Source organism: Podarcis filfolensis, assembly GCF_964270895.1.
Source record: "Podarcis filfolensis genome assembly, chromosome: 1".
Taxonomy (NCBI): domain Eukaryota; kingdom Metazoa; phylum Chordata; class Lepidosauria; order Squamata; family Lacertidae; genus Podarcis; species Podarcis filfolensis.
In genome coordinates, this window is record NC_139604.1 from 45,240,821 (window position 1) to 45,255,996 (window position 15,176).

Sequence of the window (15,176 nt, forward strand, 5' to 3'; positions counted from 1 at the left end):
GCGTCAGCCGCAGGGAGAGGCCCGGCAAGCCCCGCTCCTCGCCGCTTCCCTTCGCCGGCGCTTTCTTCTCAGCGCCGCCTCTTTCCCCTGCCAAGTGGAAGTAGACGCGGGGGCAAAGGCAAAGCCGCAGTCGCACCGGGTCGCTGGAGGAGAAGGAAGAGCGCTGCCGAAGAGACAGAAAGTGCAATGGCGGCCTTCGGTGGCGGCGGCGGCGGCGGCGGCGGCAGCCGTCGAACGGATAATGGCTACGGGATCAGTGGGCAGCAGCAGGCGAGCTCCCGGCGGCGGAAAGGCCCCGGAGCCTTGGCCACGGCCTACCTGGTCATTTACAACGTGGTCATGACAGCCGGGTGAGCGAGCGCCGGTGCGGTGGGTGTGGGTGTGACAGAGAGGATCTTTCCCCTTCGTCTGAACGTAACCAAGAAGGCCTCCTTCCCTCCCGCTCCCATTATATATATATATATATATATATATATATATATATATATATATATATATATATATATATATATCCTCGCCTCAGCCTGCTTGCTCCCTTCTCTCCTAGGGTGACGGGGGGGGGGGGGGCTGGCCTAGTGCTGACCTTGGCCTCTGACAGAGCAAGGCAGGTCTTCTGTAGCGTTCTTGGCTGGTATTGGAATAATAGCAGCTTCTGTCCCTTTTGAGCCCCTCTTTTAATTGAGGAACATTAATGGTACTTTTCACACACACCCCACACACTTTCAACAAGAATAGACAATTATTGTAATAATGTGTTGGTGTATAATAATACTGTAATAAAAATGTATACAGTACAGTGATAAAGTGGCCGAGGCAACCCGGCCAGATGGGCAAGGTAATAATAATACAGTAATAATAATGTGTGTCATACTAAATGACGGAATGGTCACTGGAATGCAATGCGTATCCAGATAGTCATAGCGCAACACAAATATGTATGATACCAAAATGCTTGCTCTAGGCTAGGGAGTCAGTATTGGCCGCTGTTCTGTGTTGATTGTGACAGTTATGCCTTGTACCCATTGAAATGTGTGTGTGAAATGGGTGTGTCAGTTCCTTCTTTTTTAAAAAATAATTTTTTAAATAATTTTTATTAACTGGCCAATCACATCAAATTAAATCACATCACATAAATTCCAGATTACAAAGCCAAATTTTTAAATTTTGTTGGGGGAACCCATACTTCAAGATCCAAAGGGGGATTCAGATCATCTTCTTATTACTGCGTTAATGTCCAAATCAGTCCCAATCAGTCCAAACAAAATTCATAATTCTATCCAGTCTTATCTTGGTGTTTCCACATCATATCTTGTTCATATAATTTCTATTTTCCCTTTACGATCTCTTCTGTTAGTCTCCTTAAGCCGATAAGCAAAATAATAATCCTGTGTGGATTTCCCGTTCCTCCACTAAGTCCAGATGGTTTCCATATATTTCCTTTGTAGATAACATCGCTCTTTCCATCATAAATTTGGCATTTGTCGCTCTTAAGTCCCACCGAGAAGTTGATCCACGATATGTAAACAACTCTATTTCTCTCTTTCTCCTCCCAGAACCAAGAGCTCCAACAATGCCTCCCAAAATGGCGACGGCATTTTTAACTGCGACATTCCAAAACTCTTAGCTTTCCAGCTTCATCTTGAAACATTGCTTTGGTTCGAAAGTTTATCTCCACACAGCCTTAAATCCACAGCTTAAGTCTTAGTTTCTGACTCATTAGGGGAGGGGATTCTTGTTAAATCACATAAGAAAAAGGAAGGCAGGTTTTTCCCCCCCTCCCCCCTCAGTCATACCGTATCTTGATGTATTTTATTCTTGTCTTGTTATCAGAGATCTCTTCTGTCAGCAGTCTTTACTCCCCTTTTTCCTTGAAGCATGTGCAATTTATCTCGTCCAAATTGTTTCTTTTGAAGATGCTTGCAACTAGCGGCGCAAATCAGGGACGGCGTCCAGGAGTGCCGGAATCCCACAGGAGGGCTTTGTGCCTAGTGCCCCCACCCCCACAAATTCGGGGGTGGTATAGGGCACAGCAGGCAAGGGCCGTCCCCCCCATAATCCTGGGGGGGTTTAAGGAGGATAATTACCCCCATCATAGCCTCCAAATTACCTCGTGTGGGTCGGAGAGATGTTATTGTCAGCCATCTTCCAATGCGCCACCTAGTGGCCCCCCGGGTGTGTCAGTTCCTGATGATACCTTGTGTACAGCCCATAACTTAGTCTGCAATATGCCTATATATGATTTTAAATTGGTAGTGATATTTGAGCATTTCAGTAATTCTAGGGGAGTGAAAGTTTTGTTAATTCCTAATAAACTCCCACCAATCATCTTCATAGTAATGTGTATAGTAAAAAAAAATGTTAAACTTATATTGCTCATAAATGCATTCATGTTTTTCTGTGTTGGGCATCTTTTCAGAATAATTATATGAGATTGTGTACTTCAGTAACAGAGTACATGTACAAACAAAATGTATTTTTAGCCATCTCCTGAAAAGACAAGGCTATATCTTGCCCTGGTTTAGTGCAAAGGTATGTTTAAAAGTTGCAGTGAAAAGCATATCTGCATATTAACTGTGTACATCAAATGAAAAAACTACATATGCAGTTTGGAAAAGAAATGTTTTACAGTTGTTTTACAGTATGTAGTAATGCAGAAGATAGCATCCTCTAATATCCATCCATCATAAAAGGTTGCTTAATTTGATTTTGCAACTAACACTATCATTTTTAATCATTACACTTACATCTAATTGCACCAGATATAACTGCTTCTTTTTAATCATTGCTTGGTACTGGTAAAGAGGAGAATAAAAACTTTAAAAAAATTGTTTTTATGAGCCTTTATTTTTCTGATAATGCAGTGTTACTACATTGTATGAATTTCATCTCCTGTTCTTAGAATGTAACTAGATGTGAAAAAGCACAGCCAACTCATTAAATGTGGGTCTACCCAACCATACATAAAGTGGGTGCCCACCACTACCTGCAGCCTACAACAGCCCAGCTGAGAGGAAAGTGACAATGAGGGGTAGGTTTCAGGGAGGCTAAGTACAGCCATAGCAGAGGTTTAGGACTAACCTTCCTGAATGCCTTTTTGCTCTTAAAACCAGTCTGCTTTATAGGTCACTGGGCATACCATAATTTTTAAAAAAGAGGATGAGTAAACAAACAGCAGAGGTGGAACAGGACTTACTGCCACTGCCTGATTGTTCACTGTCTCTTTGCAAGGTGTAGCAAAGCTAAGAAAGAGAAGCAGCCTCAGCAACTGTCAGTAGTGATGGTAAGGGGGTAGACTCCCTGAGGATTTGGCATCCAATGAAGGTGTCTTGCCCAAAGGCCTATTAAAAACCTAGAGCGGCACTAGTTCCTGCTTTCAGTCAGAAGATCCTTAGTTGTTTTTCAATAGGCATTAACAAAGCATTTGCAATCTCTCCTTTTTTCTTCTAGGTGGCTTGTTATAGCAGTTGGTTTAGTCAGAGCATACCTCACCAAGGGTAGCTACCACAATCTTTATTATTCAATAGAAAAACCTTTGAAGTTCTTCCAAACTGGAGCTTTGGTTGAGGTATGTGTACCAGGGGACATGCCCTTCTAATTGCAGTGAAATAAAGTTTTGTATTTCCTATGCATTTCATTCATTAACTTGCTCCTGCATTGAATTCTATCCCTTTTGATAGATAGACCACTGGTAAGTATTGGTTTCCTTCATTACATCAGAAGTGAAATCTGAAACATGAAAACAATAGCATCAAAGAGAATTTGGCATTATGCAGTGAAACTATTATTTTCAAGTTAATTTATTTTCTGAAGTTCTACTCTCTGGTGATTGCCCCTCTGCAACCATTCTTAAATAGCATAATTTTAATTGAAAAATAGGTTTAATTACTTTACATAAATGTTGAAATTTTCAACACTAGAGACCATTGCCTAGTGCCTTTGTTCCCTTTACTATAAAACCAAGAGAGCTTTGTAGTTTTACAGAAAAGAAAGAAAAATAGTGGTTGATGTTTGTGGTTTTAAACATTCCAAGAAAGGCAAACAAATGTCTCCCCATAAGGTTCCATGAGTCGATAGAACCAAAATCAATAAAAGGATGCCATATGCATATGGTATAGAATGTGTGAGTTTCCTCGTCCCCAGATCAATATTCCTTTTGTGAAATTGTTAATTTGTCTATAAGCACAATGTCCCATACTTCTGAAATTTTTCTCACTTTTTGCAATCACTAATCAACTCTTCTAGTTGCAGTTAATATATGGGAAATGAAGTATTTATTGGTTGTGTTCTTTTTTTCTTTTTTAAATTTATTTTTATTAAATATTTTCTTGGTTTACAAAAGTACATGCCTTGTCTCTTTTGTCAGGTTGTACAGTATTTCTTACAAATCAGTTACATTTGTTGTGAAACATTAGTGTTGAGTACAGTATAAGGTTGGGGAAGAAGAGGGGGGAGAGGAGGGGTGGTGAGGCTTATATTCTTTTGTATAGTGTACATGTGGGGTTCTGTGTCAGCGTCAACTGGGTAGGTTCTCTTTCTATTTGTTTATTACATTTGCTTGGTAGTGAGAGGTATTGTGGGGCAGAGTGTGGTTAGTTATCTGTGGTTGGCTGCAGTGGGATTTGCTTGCATTTGTGAGGGGGGAGGGCTTGTTGGTCAGGTAAGCCAGATTGATTTGTATGCTGCTGTCAGTGGATTCTTGTTGTTGTCTTGTTGGGCTGTGTATGTGATAAAGCCATACCGGGGTGAAGGCATCCTCTTCTATTTGTCCCCATGTCAGTTTCAGTTTATTGGTTAAGGCCATTTCCCATACAATTTGATACCATTGGTCCAGGCTTCCTCAACCTCGGCCCTACAGATGTTTTGACACTACAATTCCCATCATCCCTGACCACTGGTCCTGCTAGCTAGGGCTCATGGGAGTTGTAGGCCAAAAACATCTGGAGGGCCAAGGTTGAGGAAGCCTGCATTGGTCCATGTTTACTCTCTGAGAGTATGTGGGTTATAAGCTCTTTATAATGTGGGTGGTTGTTATGATCTTGGAAGATGTTTAGTAGGGCCAGTTCTGGAGTGAGTTCTAATACCTGTTTAGTTATTTTGCATATCTTTTGTAGGACCATGGCCAGAAGGGTTGGAATTTAGGGCATTCCACATACCACATGTGCAGCTATGTGCCTGTGGAGGTGCAGCCTCTCCAACATCTTGGTGAGGTTCTTAGGCGTATCAATGCCAGTTTCTGTGGTGAGTTTCAGAGTGAGTTCCCTTTTGGCTGATATGGTCTTAAAGGGAGGTTTAGACCACATTCTAGTCCATTGGGTGGGGTTAATTTCATAGCCTGTGTCGTGCTCCCATTGTTCTTTGATTGCATTAAGGGGGGTTGTGGGATTATGGAGCAGTATTTTGTATATTGTGGATACCATCCCTTTGCTGTGTCCCTCTGCTATCAGGAGAAGGTTTTTGAAGGTGGTCAAGGGCCTAGTGGCTGCTGATTTTACTGCTGGATTGTTTAAGAAGATATGTAGTTGATGGTATGTTAGTCAAGGTATTTGGGTGTTCCTTAGTTTGTCTTGTATTTCTTGTTTTGGTATGGGTTTGTTGTTTTTGTAGAAGTCTTTTAGACAGTGTAGGTCTTTGGCTTGCTGAGTTTTTATCTGGAGGTTTTGAGCTGCATGTTGGAATAGTGAGTGATAGGCCAGAGGGGTTAGTGGGGATGGGGACTTTCCGTTCTGTGTGAGCCTGTTCAGTGTTGTGGGGATTTTCTTTAGTTTGTCTTGAAGAAATGGGTATGCTTCTTTTGGGAATGTTTTCGATGGTGTCTCTCTCCAAGTGGACCCATTGTTTTGTCTTTTCTTCTAGAATATACGGGATTATGTGGCGTACTTGGTTGGCGATGTAATATGATTCTGTGTTGGGGATTCCCCACCCTCCTTCTGAGGAGGGGAAGTGCAGGTATTTGGGGCTTATTCTTGGCTATTTGTGTGTGAAAATAAATGAGTGTAGTTTTTTCTGGGGGAATCCAGATAGGGAGGGTTTGGAATAAATAGGTTAGTTTTGGGAGGGTGATCATTTTGATCATGGCTATTTTGTCTGAGAGTGTGAAGTTGGTGTTGTTCCATTTCCTCAAGTCTCTGTTGATTTGTCGCCACCTGGGCTTGTAATTGTAGAGGCATAGTTTATTGAGGTTTCTGGTTATTTGAACCCCTAGGTACCTGAATTTGGTGCTGCAGAGTTTTATCTTTTGATGTTGGTGAATTCCTTTTGGTTATGCAGGCAGAGGGGGAGAGTGTTGAAGCACATAGCCTCAGATTTTGCAAAGTTTACTTGTAGGCCCGACCCCACTGCAAATGTGTTGAGTTCTTTAGTTAGGGTGGTTGTTGTGTTTATGGCGTCTGGTGTTGTGAACATCAGGTCATCTGCAAAGAGCCCTAGTTTGTAGGTTTTACCTTTTATTTCCACACCCTTGATATCTGGGGCTGCTTGGAGTCAGATTGCTAGGGATTCCAGGGCCAAGATGACTAGGACGGGAGACAGTGGGCATCCTTGTTTTGTGCCTCTTTGTATTGCTTTGGTATTGGAGTCCATATTGTTAATTCTGCATTTTGCTACGGCTTGGGAGTAAATTTGTTTGAGGGTTGGTAGGAAGTTGGGGCCAAATTTCATGTTAGTTAATACTGCAAATAGATAATTCTAAGCAATGAAAGGCTTTAAGGATGTCTAGGAACATGATCGTCAGTGGGAGTTTGGTCATTTTGCTGTATTCTATCAGATCCAGGAGTTTCCTAATGGGGGTCTGTTACGTTGCGACCAGGGGTAAAGCCTGCCTGGTCCAGGGCGATTAGTTTGTGTAGGAAGATTTTAAGCGGTTAACCAGGATTGATGTGAATATCTTGTAACCTTGGTTTATCAATTAGATTAGGTGGTATGATTCTATTTTGAGGCTATCTTTGAGTAGTTTTGTGAGAGAGACTATTTTGGAAGAGGTCCAGGTTTGGAGATGGGGGCCCCTTTTATGATGTCGTTAAATAGGTGGGTCATGTAAGGAATCAGGGGTTCTTTGCATCTTTTGTAGAATTCCGCTATATAGCAGTCTAGGTTGGGGGCTTTGTGTAGTTTCAGGATTTTGAATACTGTCTATTTCCTCAGGGATGATAGGGCTGTCCATGAATTCTTGTTCCTCTGCAGTTAAGGTTGGCATGGTCAGCCCTGTTAGGAATCTTCTGATTTCCTGTTCAGGTGGTGTTGTGGGAGATGTACAGTTTGGCATAAAAAATCAGCAAATTCTGAAGTTATTTCTTCTTTTTTTTTAGTGACACAGTATATTCTTGTTTTGAGGAATTTTTCCCTGCATCTGTTTGCTCATAGTCTGGAGTTCTTACCTCCATATTCATAAAAGGGTTGTTTTTATTATTTTTATTAATAAATGAAAACTAATGGTATTAATGAAAAAGGGGGTTGTGTATATAATTAAAAAATGTATTGGTGGTAATTTTGACTCACAGGAACTTTTAATTTCACTGCAGGGCCCATGGGGCCTGGATATTGGGTTCCTGGGTTAGGGCTAAGGCGGCAGTCCCCAGAAGTGACCTTCAATGGTTCAGAACTCCTGCATGGACGCTACTACAGTTCTTCAAAGAAAATAACAATAAAAAATAAAAGATATTTTTAAAATCAAATCAAATAAATAAGTTAATTGATTAATTAATTTCCAGTGGGGATGTCCCGCTTTGCATTTGTTTTTTCCTGGGGTGGTCTCCGGCACATGGTTCCCCCCCCCCAGCCTGCACTTTTCATGCCACCCACCGGGGAGGTAGGCTCATGGTAGCCTGGGCTGCGCTGCCTGATTCCTCACGGCCTTCCTGGCCTTTCCAGTACCCTCCTACCTCTCTCCCTTGGTGGTGGTGGCAGCAGTGGCTACGGCAAGCTGGTGTTCGGCTGGGGGGGTGCTTTTTGCTTATTGTTTTCTGGAGGCCTCCAGGCCTTGGAGCTCTACTGGGCCGTTGAGGGGGTGTTTTTGGTCCCGGTGGGGCCATGGCTACTGGGGGGGCTGAGGGCTCTGTGCAGCCTTTTTTTATGTTCTTAATCTGAGGAGTAAAGTGAGATAGTAGAGCTAATTCTGGTTGTAGCAATTGTCCCATCATTTGATTAATTTTTTGAAAAACTTCCCAAAAGAAAAGCAGACCACCACATGTGTACTAGAGAACCAGGTAAATTGTATTCCCAACAGCAAAGGTTGGATGTGTTATGATTAATTCTATACAATCTGGCTGGGCACATGTACCAGCGATGTGCTATCATTAAAGCATTTTCTTGAGTTCTAACTGAGATGGAGCTAAATGGTAGTTTATTCCAAATTTGTTCTTAGAGTTGTTCCTCTAATTCTTCTCTCATATTCATATATATATATATATATATATACACACACACACACACACACACACACACACACACACACACAGTGGTACAGTGGTGCCTCGCAAGACGAAATTAATTCGTTCCGCAAGTTTTTTCTTCTTGCGAGTTTTTCGTCTTGCGAAGCACGGTTTCCCATAGGAATGCATTGAAAATTAATTAATGCGTTCCTATGGAGACCGCTTGCAGGCTGGCGGTGCGGAGAAGGGCTTTTCTCCCCACCGCAAGCCTTCAGGACAGGTCCGGGAACAGAGGGGAAGGCGCGCAGCGCTTCTCCTCTGTTCCTGGGGCTTGCGGTGGGAGGAGGGTTTTTCCTCCCCACCGCCAACATTCAGAACAGCATTCTGAATGTTGGCGGTGGGAAGGAAAACCCTCCTCCCACCGCAAGTCTTCAGGACAGCCATCCGAAGGCTGGCGCGGGGAGAAGGTCTCTCCGCCCCTCCGCCAGCCTTCGGAGCAGCCTTCCGAAGGCTGCCGGTGGGGCGGAGAGACCTCCTCCCGCCGCCAGCCTTCGGAGCAGCCTTCCGAAGGCTGCCGGTGGGGCGGAGAGACCTCCTCCCGCCGCCAGCCTTCGGAGCAGCCTTCCGAAGGCTGGCGGCGGGAGGAGGTCTCTCCGCCCCACCGCCAGCCTTTGGAGGAGCCTTCCGAAGGCTGGCGGCGGGAGGAGGTATCTCCGCCCCACCGTCAGCCTTCGGAGGAGGTCCGAGGACAGTGGGGAAGACGCGCTGCGCTTCCCCGCTGTCCTGGAGATTTCCCTATGGGCTTTCGTCTTGCAAAGGAAGCCCATAGGGAAATTCGTTTTGCGAAGCGCCTCCAAAACGGAAAAACCCTTTCGTCTAGCGGGTTTTTCGTCTTGCGAGGCGTTCGTCTTGCGGGGCACCACTGTATATCATTTTAGTCTTAATGAAGTGAGAGGAAGGGCAGCCAATTGTTTGAGGATCTAATAAAGTTGGGAGATTATTCCCTCTTCCAGTTGGCTGAGTTGAGTAATTAGTTGCTCAAAACTATTTAAGTTGTGTAATGCTTGAGTCCTTATATTTGGCTGATTAAAAGACTTAGTTGTTGTTGACTTTATATGTTCTTTTTGTTCTAGATTCTGCATTGCGCAATAGGTAAGTTACTGGATTCATGTAGCTTATTCACTTTATTCTTTTTTTAAAAAAGAATAGCAAAAATATAAAGCATGATATACATTTCTAATTTCACACTTTTTCTTCTTCCTAATGCCTATTCTAAGGAGGATTCCAAACCCCACTTATACTGTACAGGAGGGAGCGGAGCTGTACCTCTGATTAGCTTTTCTGGCCAAGGTAGCCTCTTGTCATTGCCAGCCTCCCTGTTCTGCCTGTAAAATGTGCTGAAGGTGGGAGAGCAAAAGTCAGGATACCCACTGGCAGTACCCAGTAGAAGCACCCTAAATGGGGTGTTCTGAATATGTGGCAGGGCTGAGCCAGTCCAGGAGCCATTGGAGCCTGAGCTATTTCAATGCCATCACATGAAAGCATTGGGCCCAATCACTGTACCAGCTCCATGCTGCCACAACAGTCTATCTCCTGCCTGATGATGTGGCAGTGGCCTGACCACTCTGTAGAACATCAGGGTAGGGTGGGGGAGGTTTGAATTGCATAATGAGTGTGTCAATATATGACTCCGAAGTAACTTGCAAATTCAGGATGTAATACAGGTTGTTACTACATATCACCCATCTATATTTGTCATTATTCCTGTACTATCTTTGTAAATTTCTGCTTAGTAAAACAAGGATTGGTTGTTGAGCAAAAAATGTTGTGTAACAATGCCATTCTTGTAAGGACACAAGGATTGCCTTGCCGGATCAAGCCATAGGTTATTTTGTTCTGTTCTTGGCACCAACAGTAGGCAGAAAGATACATCTGGGAATCTCACAAATAAGCCATGATGGAGATCACTGATCCCTGTTGTTTGTCCCCAATATCGGATGTTTAAAAAGAAACAGACTCTGAAGAGGTCTGTTCTTCCTTAGGTTTTCTAACCCTTTTAAAAAAGAAAAAGGGGTGCCCACAAGATGGACATAATGTTTGGGGTTTCTCAGACCCCAGCTTCATAATTAGGCTTACCACTGACCCCAGCAGCACCATGAGGATTTCAAGCTAAGTTCCCTGAGAGGGTATGCTGGCATCAGCACAATGAGGTAAGGCAGGAAGCCTTATGAAATATTTCAGACCCAAAGAAAAAGCAACAACTTTCTTCCCCTTGCAGCAAATAGGGCCCTCTATAATTGCATTTGAGACTTTGAGACTCTAGGCACCAACATAGGAGATAAAAAATAAAAACAAAGACCTTGCTACACAGTGAAAAAGACTGAAATATGAGTTAATGAATGACTGGGAAGAACTGCCAAAACAGAAACTTACTGACTGGAATAAACAACAGCCTCTGAAGCTTTAGACTTGTCAGTCAACAAGAAAATGATTAGAAAGCTATTTTTAAAAAGGCAGTGCAGAGTGTAAAGAAACATCTGGAGAAGATGAAATATTCAAGATGTGTGAATGTACATGGAATTATAGAGGAAATAGGTGGACATTAGTCCCTCCATTATTAACTTGTTTAACATATTGTGTCTTGACCTGAAACTGGAAGTTAATAGTCTGGAACGAGCTCACAGAGCTGTCAGACCGAGACCCAAGGACTCTTGATAATAATAGTAGTAACAACAAGTTTCTTTTACCCCACCCATTTGACTATAAGAGCTTCCTGAAACAGGACTGCCTTCAGATGTCTGCAAAAAGTCATACACAATCATACCTTGGTTGATGAACGCCTTGCGACTCGAACGTTTTGGCTCACGAATACCACAAACCTGGAAATGCGTGTTCCGGTTTGTGAATGTTTTTTGGAACCTGAATGTCCGAAGCAACTTCCGCTGCTTCCGATTGGCTGCAGGAGCTTCCTTGGTTTCCGAACATTTTGGAAGTTGAACAGACTTCCAGAACGGATTCTGTTCGACTTCCAAAGTATGACTGTAATTGCTTATCTCTTTGACATCTGAAATCCTTCCCAAGAGACATTTGTCAGGTACTTATTTGTCAGGTACTCAAAAAAAGAAGAAGATCTAATGCAAAAAGTGAGAACCTTACAAAACCTACAATATAATAGTTTATTATTGTTTTACAAGATCTGGCACTTGAAACATCTAAAAAGAATAACGTGAATTGTGCCCCTTCACACTAAAGATATGGAATGCATGTTAACAATGGTATATTGTAAAAATCATTTTCGGAACATGTGATTAAGATGAAGGTTTCTAGAGCACTAGGGATCACCTGAACCTTAATATCCCAGCTCAGTCACTGATATCATCAGCAGGAGTGTTGTTGGTTATTCCCTGAGTGGGTAAGGCTCATTTTAAAACAACTTGAAATAGAGCCTTTAGCATCATCACTATGGTTTTTTGGATACCAGAGATAGAGATTCAGCAGGTGCCTTCTGTTGCAACTTTTAAACACCTGCTGAATCTATTATATTCTACCAGGCCTATGTAGGCAGTTGAGAATACACCTTTCCACAATGGTTCTTTGTGACGCCTGATTTTAATCTTTTATATCGTTTTTACTGTATGTTTTTATGTCCTTTCATTGTAAACTATTTTGTTATATTTCATGAAATAACGGTATATAAATATTTATATAAATTGAACAAACTGAGGATATAGACCAATATAAACTTTCTTTTCAGGAATTGTTCCCTCTTCTGTTGTGCTAACTACTTTCCAGGTGATGTCAAGAGTTTTTCTGACATGGGCTGTAACACATAGTGTAAAAGAGGTAAGTTAAAGGAGAGCAAGAAAATGATCCGTTTCTTCCCTAGAACTAAATATTTGTAAGGTAAAGGTAAAGGTACCCCTGCCCGTACAGGCTAGTCTTGCCAGACTCTAGGGTTGTGCGCTCATCTCACTCTATAGGCCGGGAGCCAGCTCTGTCCGCAGACACTTCCGGGTCACATGGCCAGCGTGACAAGCTGCACCTGGCAAGCCAGCGCAGCACACGGAACGCTGTTTACCTTCCTGCTGGTAAGCGGTCCCTATTTATCTACTTGTACCCGGGGGTGCTTTCGAAGTGCTAGGTTGGCAGACGCTGGGACCGAATGACGGGAGCGCACCCCGCCGCGGGGATTCGAACCGCCGACCATGCGATCGGCAAGTCCTAGGCGCTGAGGTTTTACCCACAGCGCCACCCGCGTCCCTCTAAATATTTGTACTCTTTTGTATATTTCCTGTTCCTTTTACTGGGTCCACTGTGTGTGTTTTTGGTGGACACCTCAGGATCAGCTGTTTTTGTGAGATGTGTTTCCAGTACTCTTAATTGTAACATCTGTGCTGGCTCCTTGCCCACTGATGCAGTTGTATCTTCCCACCTACCGTGCAGATAAGGTAGTGTGGAAAGAAGCATGCAGGTGGGTGGGGAATGGAAATGGAAATCATGTAAAACAAATTAACTAGTGAACTTCTTTTCAAAACTTTGGACTTAAAACTTGGTTTAAGTTGCCTGTCTTTGCCATTTTCAGATAGCTAGTATACGTGAAACAAGATTCACAGTTTTCTAAGAGTTGGAAATCATATATGTAGGTCTGGTTTAACTATTCATTGTTTGGAAAGGGACAGTGCATCAAAAGTTCCCACTTTTATGTCAATCTCTACACTTTGGTTAACTGGGCTGTTACTTCCTGTAATTTTATTTACATGGCTAATATAGAAACACTATTAAAAAATAAAAAGTATCCATTTGTGAGAGACACCATCACTGAATATAGGTGCTGGGTAACATGACCAATATTATGGGTGCATTAACAGATAAAACTCCCCCTGTTTTCACAGTAGAGGTCTATGATTAACTGCTTATGGTAGCTTTCTAAAATTTCACAGCTGCGAGGTGTTTTATTTTTGTGGCAGCTGCCCAGTGTCCACTCTCCCCAACCAAGGATTCAGAGTGAGGCAGCACTTCTGGAACAAAACTGTATGTTTATTTAATTATACTTTAGGGAAGTTTAACGCTTGGTGGTTTCATAAGGCACACAGCTTGGTTTAAAATACTCACTCCTTTCAGAGAAACTTTTTAAGCAGCAGTCTCCTACAAATCAAGTCTCAGGTAGACTTTTCACCTAAAATGGCTATCAAGTTCTAAGCAGCAGCATCCACCCACTCAGCCCCTTCTAGGATTTAACTTCCTGTCAGAAAATAAAAACGTGAGTTGCACTGTGTAGCTGACCCCACTCAGTGTGGACAGTTTAGGTTTTGAACCATCTGACAGTCCCTCTCCCACTGAGAGTCAAATCCCTATCTGACTGTTAAACTGGCAGCAGCTCACTTAAAGGCCACGCTTTCCTGATTGGCGTTTGCTTTTTGCTGTTGTACAAGCAGCATGTTGTAGCCCCACTTGACTCAAAAGGAAGTGTAACTGTAGGACAGAGGAAGTGAACATACTTTCCAAATATCCAATATGCAGCATTTTATATGTGCAAATAGAATCCAGATTATTTCTAACATGTTAGAAAACAGTTTGAGTAATTTGGCAATAAAAATAGTCAAAACTGTATTGTACTCTATCAGGTTCCCGAGTATCTCAGATGAAGAGATAGTTGACAGGTTCACATTAGCATTCCTTTCATTGTGAGATGAGTGTTACCTACATTCTTAATAAACAAAAAACAAAAAAACTTTTGCTTCCCCCCCTCCCCTTGAAGGAATACCTACATACCTGAGCTCCCTGAACAAGTTCAGCTATTACGGATTTTGTAAGATGATATGTGGATGCATGAATAATGTGTGTTGTTTTTTGGTTAAATCTGCCATATGCTTCTTAGGTTCTTGAATGAGAAACTCTTAATATTTTGCTTGCTTTCTCACATATCTAACTCTTTCTTGAAGAAGAAGTCTTACATTATTTCTGATGAAGCCTAATCAAATGGTGTTCCGGAATCTGAAACATGAATTTTGTTGTTTACATGTTATTCCTTCTGGATTCTTTGTTCCTAATATTTAATAGTAATTGCATGGGGCAGTTCAGTAATGTTTGAAGAATGTGCTTGCTCTTATTCCTGGAATGGTCAAGTTGTTAGCTATTTCTTTGCATGTTGTAGCCTTTCTGCTACTTGATATTTGAAATCTCAGGCAAGTTCACTAAGCATCAATCTGAATGCTGCTCATGCTTATTAAGAGAAAAGTGGAAAATAATCTAGAGCAGGCATCCCCAAACTCGGCCTGCCAGATGTTTTGGGACTACAATTCCCATCATCCCTGACCACTGGTCCTGTTAGCTAGGGATGATGGCCGAGTTTGGGGATGCCTGATCTAGAGCATAGTTGAGAAATCAAAAACAAGTTAGTGAGGAAAACTGTCAAAATAATACCATATCCTGTGCACTTTATTTTATTCTTGCCTAAATCTGTATTGGCAAGAAGAATAAACTGTGAAAAGTATTCTGTTCATGGAATGCTAATACAGCCAACACAGTCATTTCATAAATAATAAAGCACACACATTTGCTGGCTGGCAGAGCAGACCAGGCAAGTACCAGGGTGGTGCAAAGCCAGCCCCTCCCTGTTTCTCTTGAGTCTTATATAGGAAGCTTGCGAAGCACGGGGTACTGTGAAATTTGAAGTTGGAAATTGTTGGCTATAGGGTTTTCTAAGAAATTATTTTGTGTGACGAGTATGTAATGTCATGTTTGCATGGGATGATGCATCAAGCTTAGTTACTTTGTATTACCAAATGATGTCATATTTATACCTTCATA

General features: G+C 42.3%; 1 protein-coding gene across 2 annotated transcripts in view; it reads left to right on the forward strand.

Moving 5' to 3' along the window:
* HACD2 (3-hydroxyacyl-CoA dehydratase 2) overlaps positions 1 to 15,176 on the forward strand; it is a 27,307-nt gene continuing 12,131 nt past the window's right edge. Inside the window, exons 1-4 of one of the 2 annotated variants that reach the window (XM_083585983.1) lie at positions 1 to 350; positions 3,448 to 3,565; positions 9,500 to 9,518; positions 12,121 to 12,209. In XM_083585983.1, the coding sequence (XP_083442109.1) occupies positions 187 to 350; positions 3,448 to 3,565; positions 9,500 to 9,518; positions 12,121 to 12,209 (390 nt within the window). In that variant the 5' untranslated portion in view covers positions 1 to 186. Of the gene's footprint in view, positions 1,036 to 2,161; positions 3,566 to 9,499; positions 9,519 to 12,120; positions 12,210 to 15,176 lie in introns of both variants that reach the window. The other variant, XM_083585984.1, reaches the window with a different exon arrangement.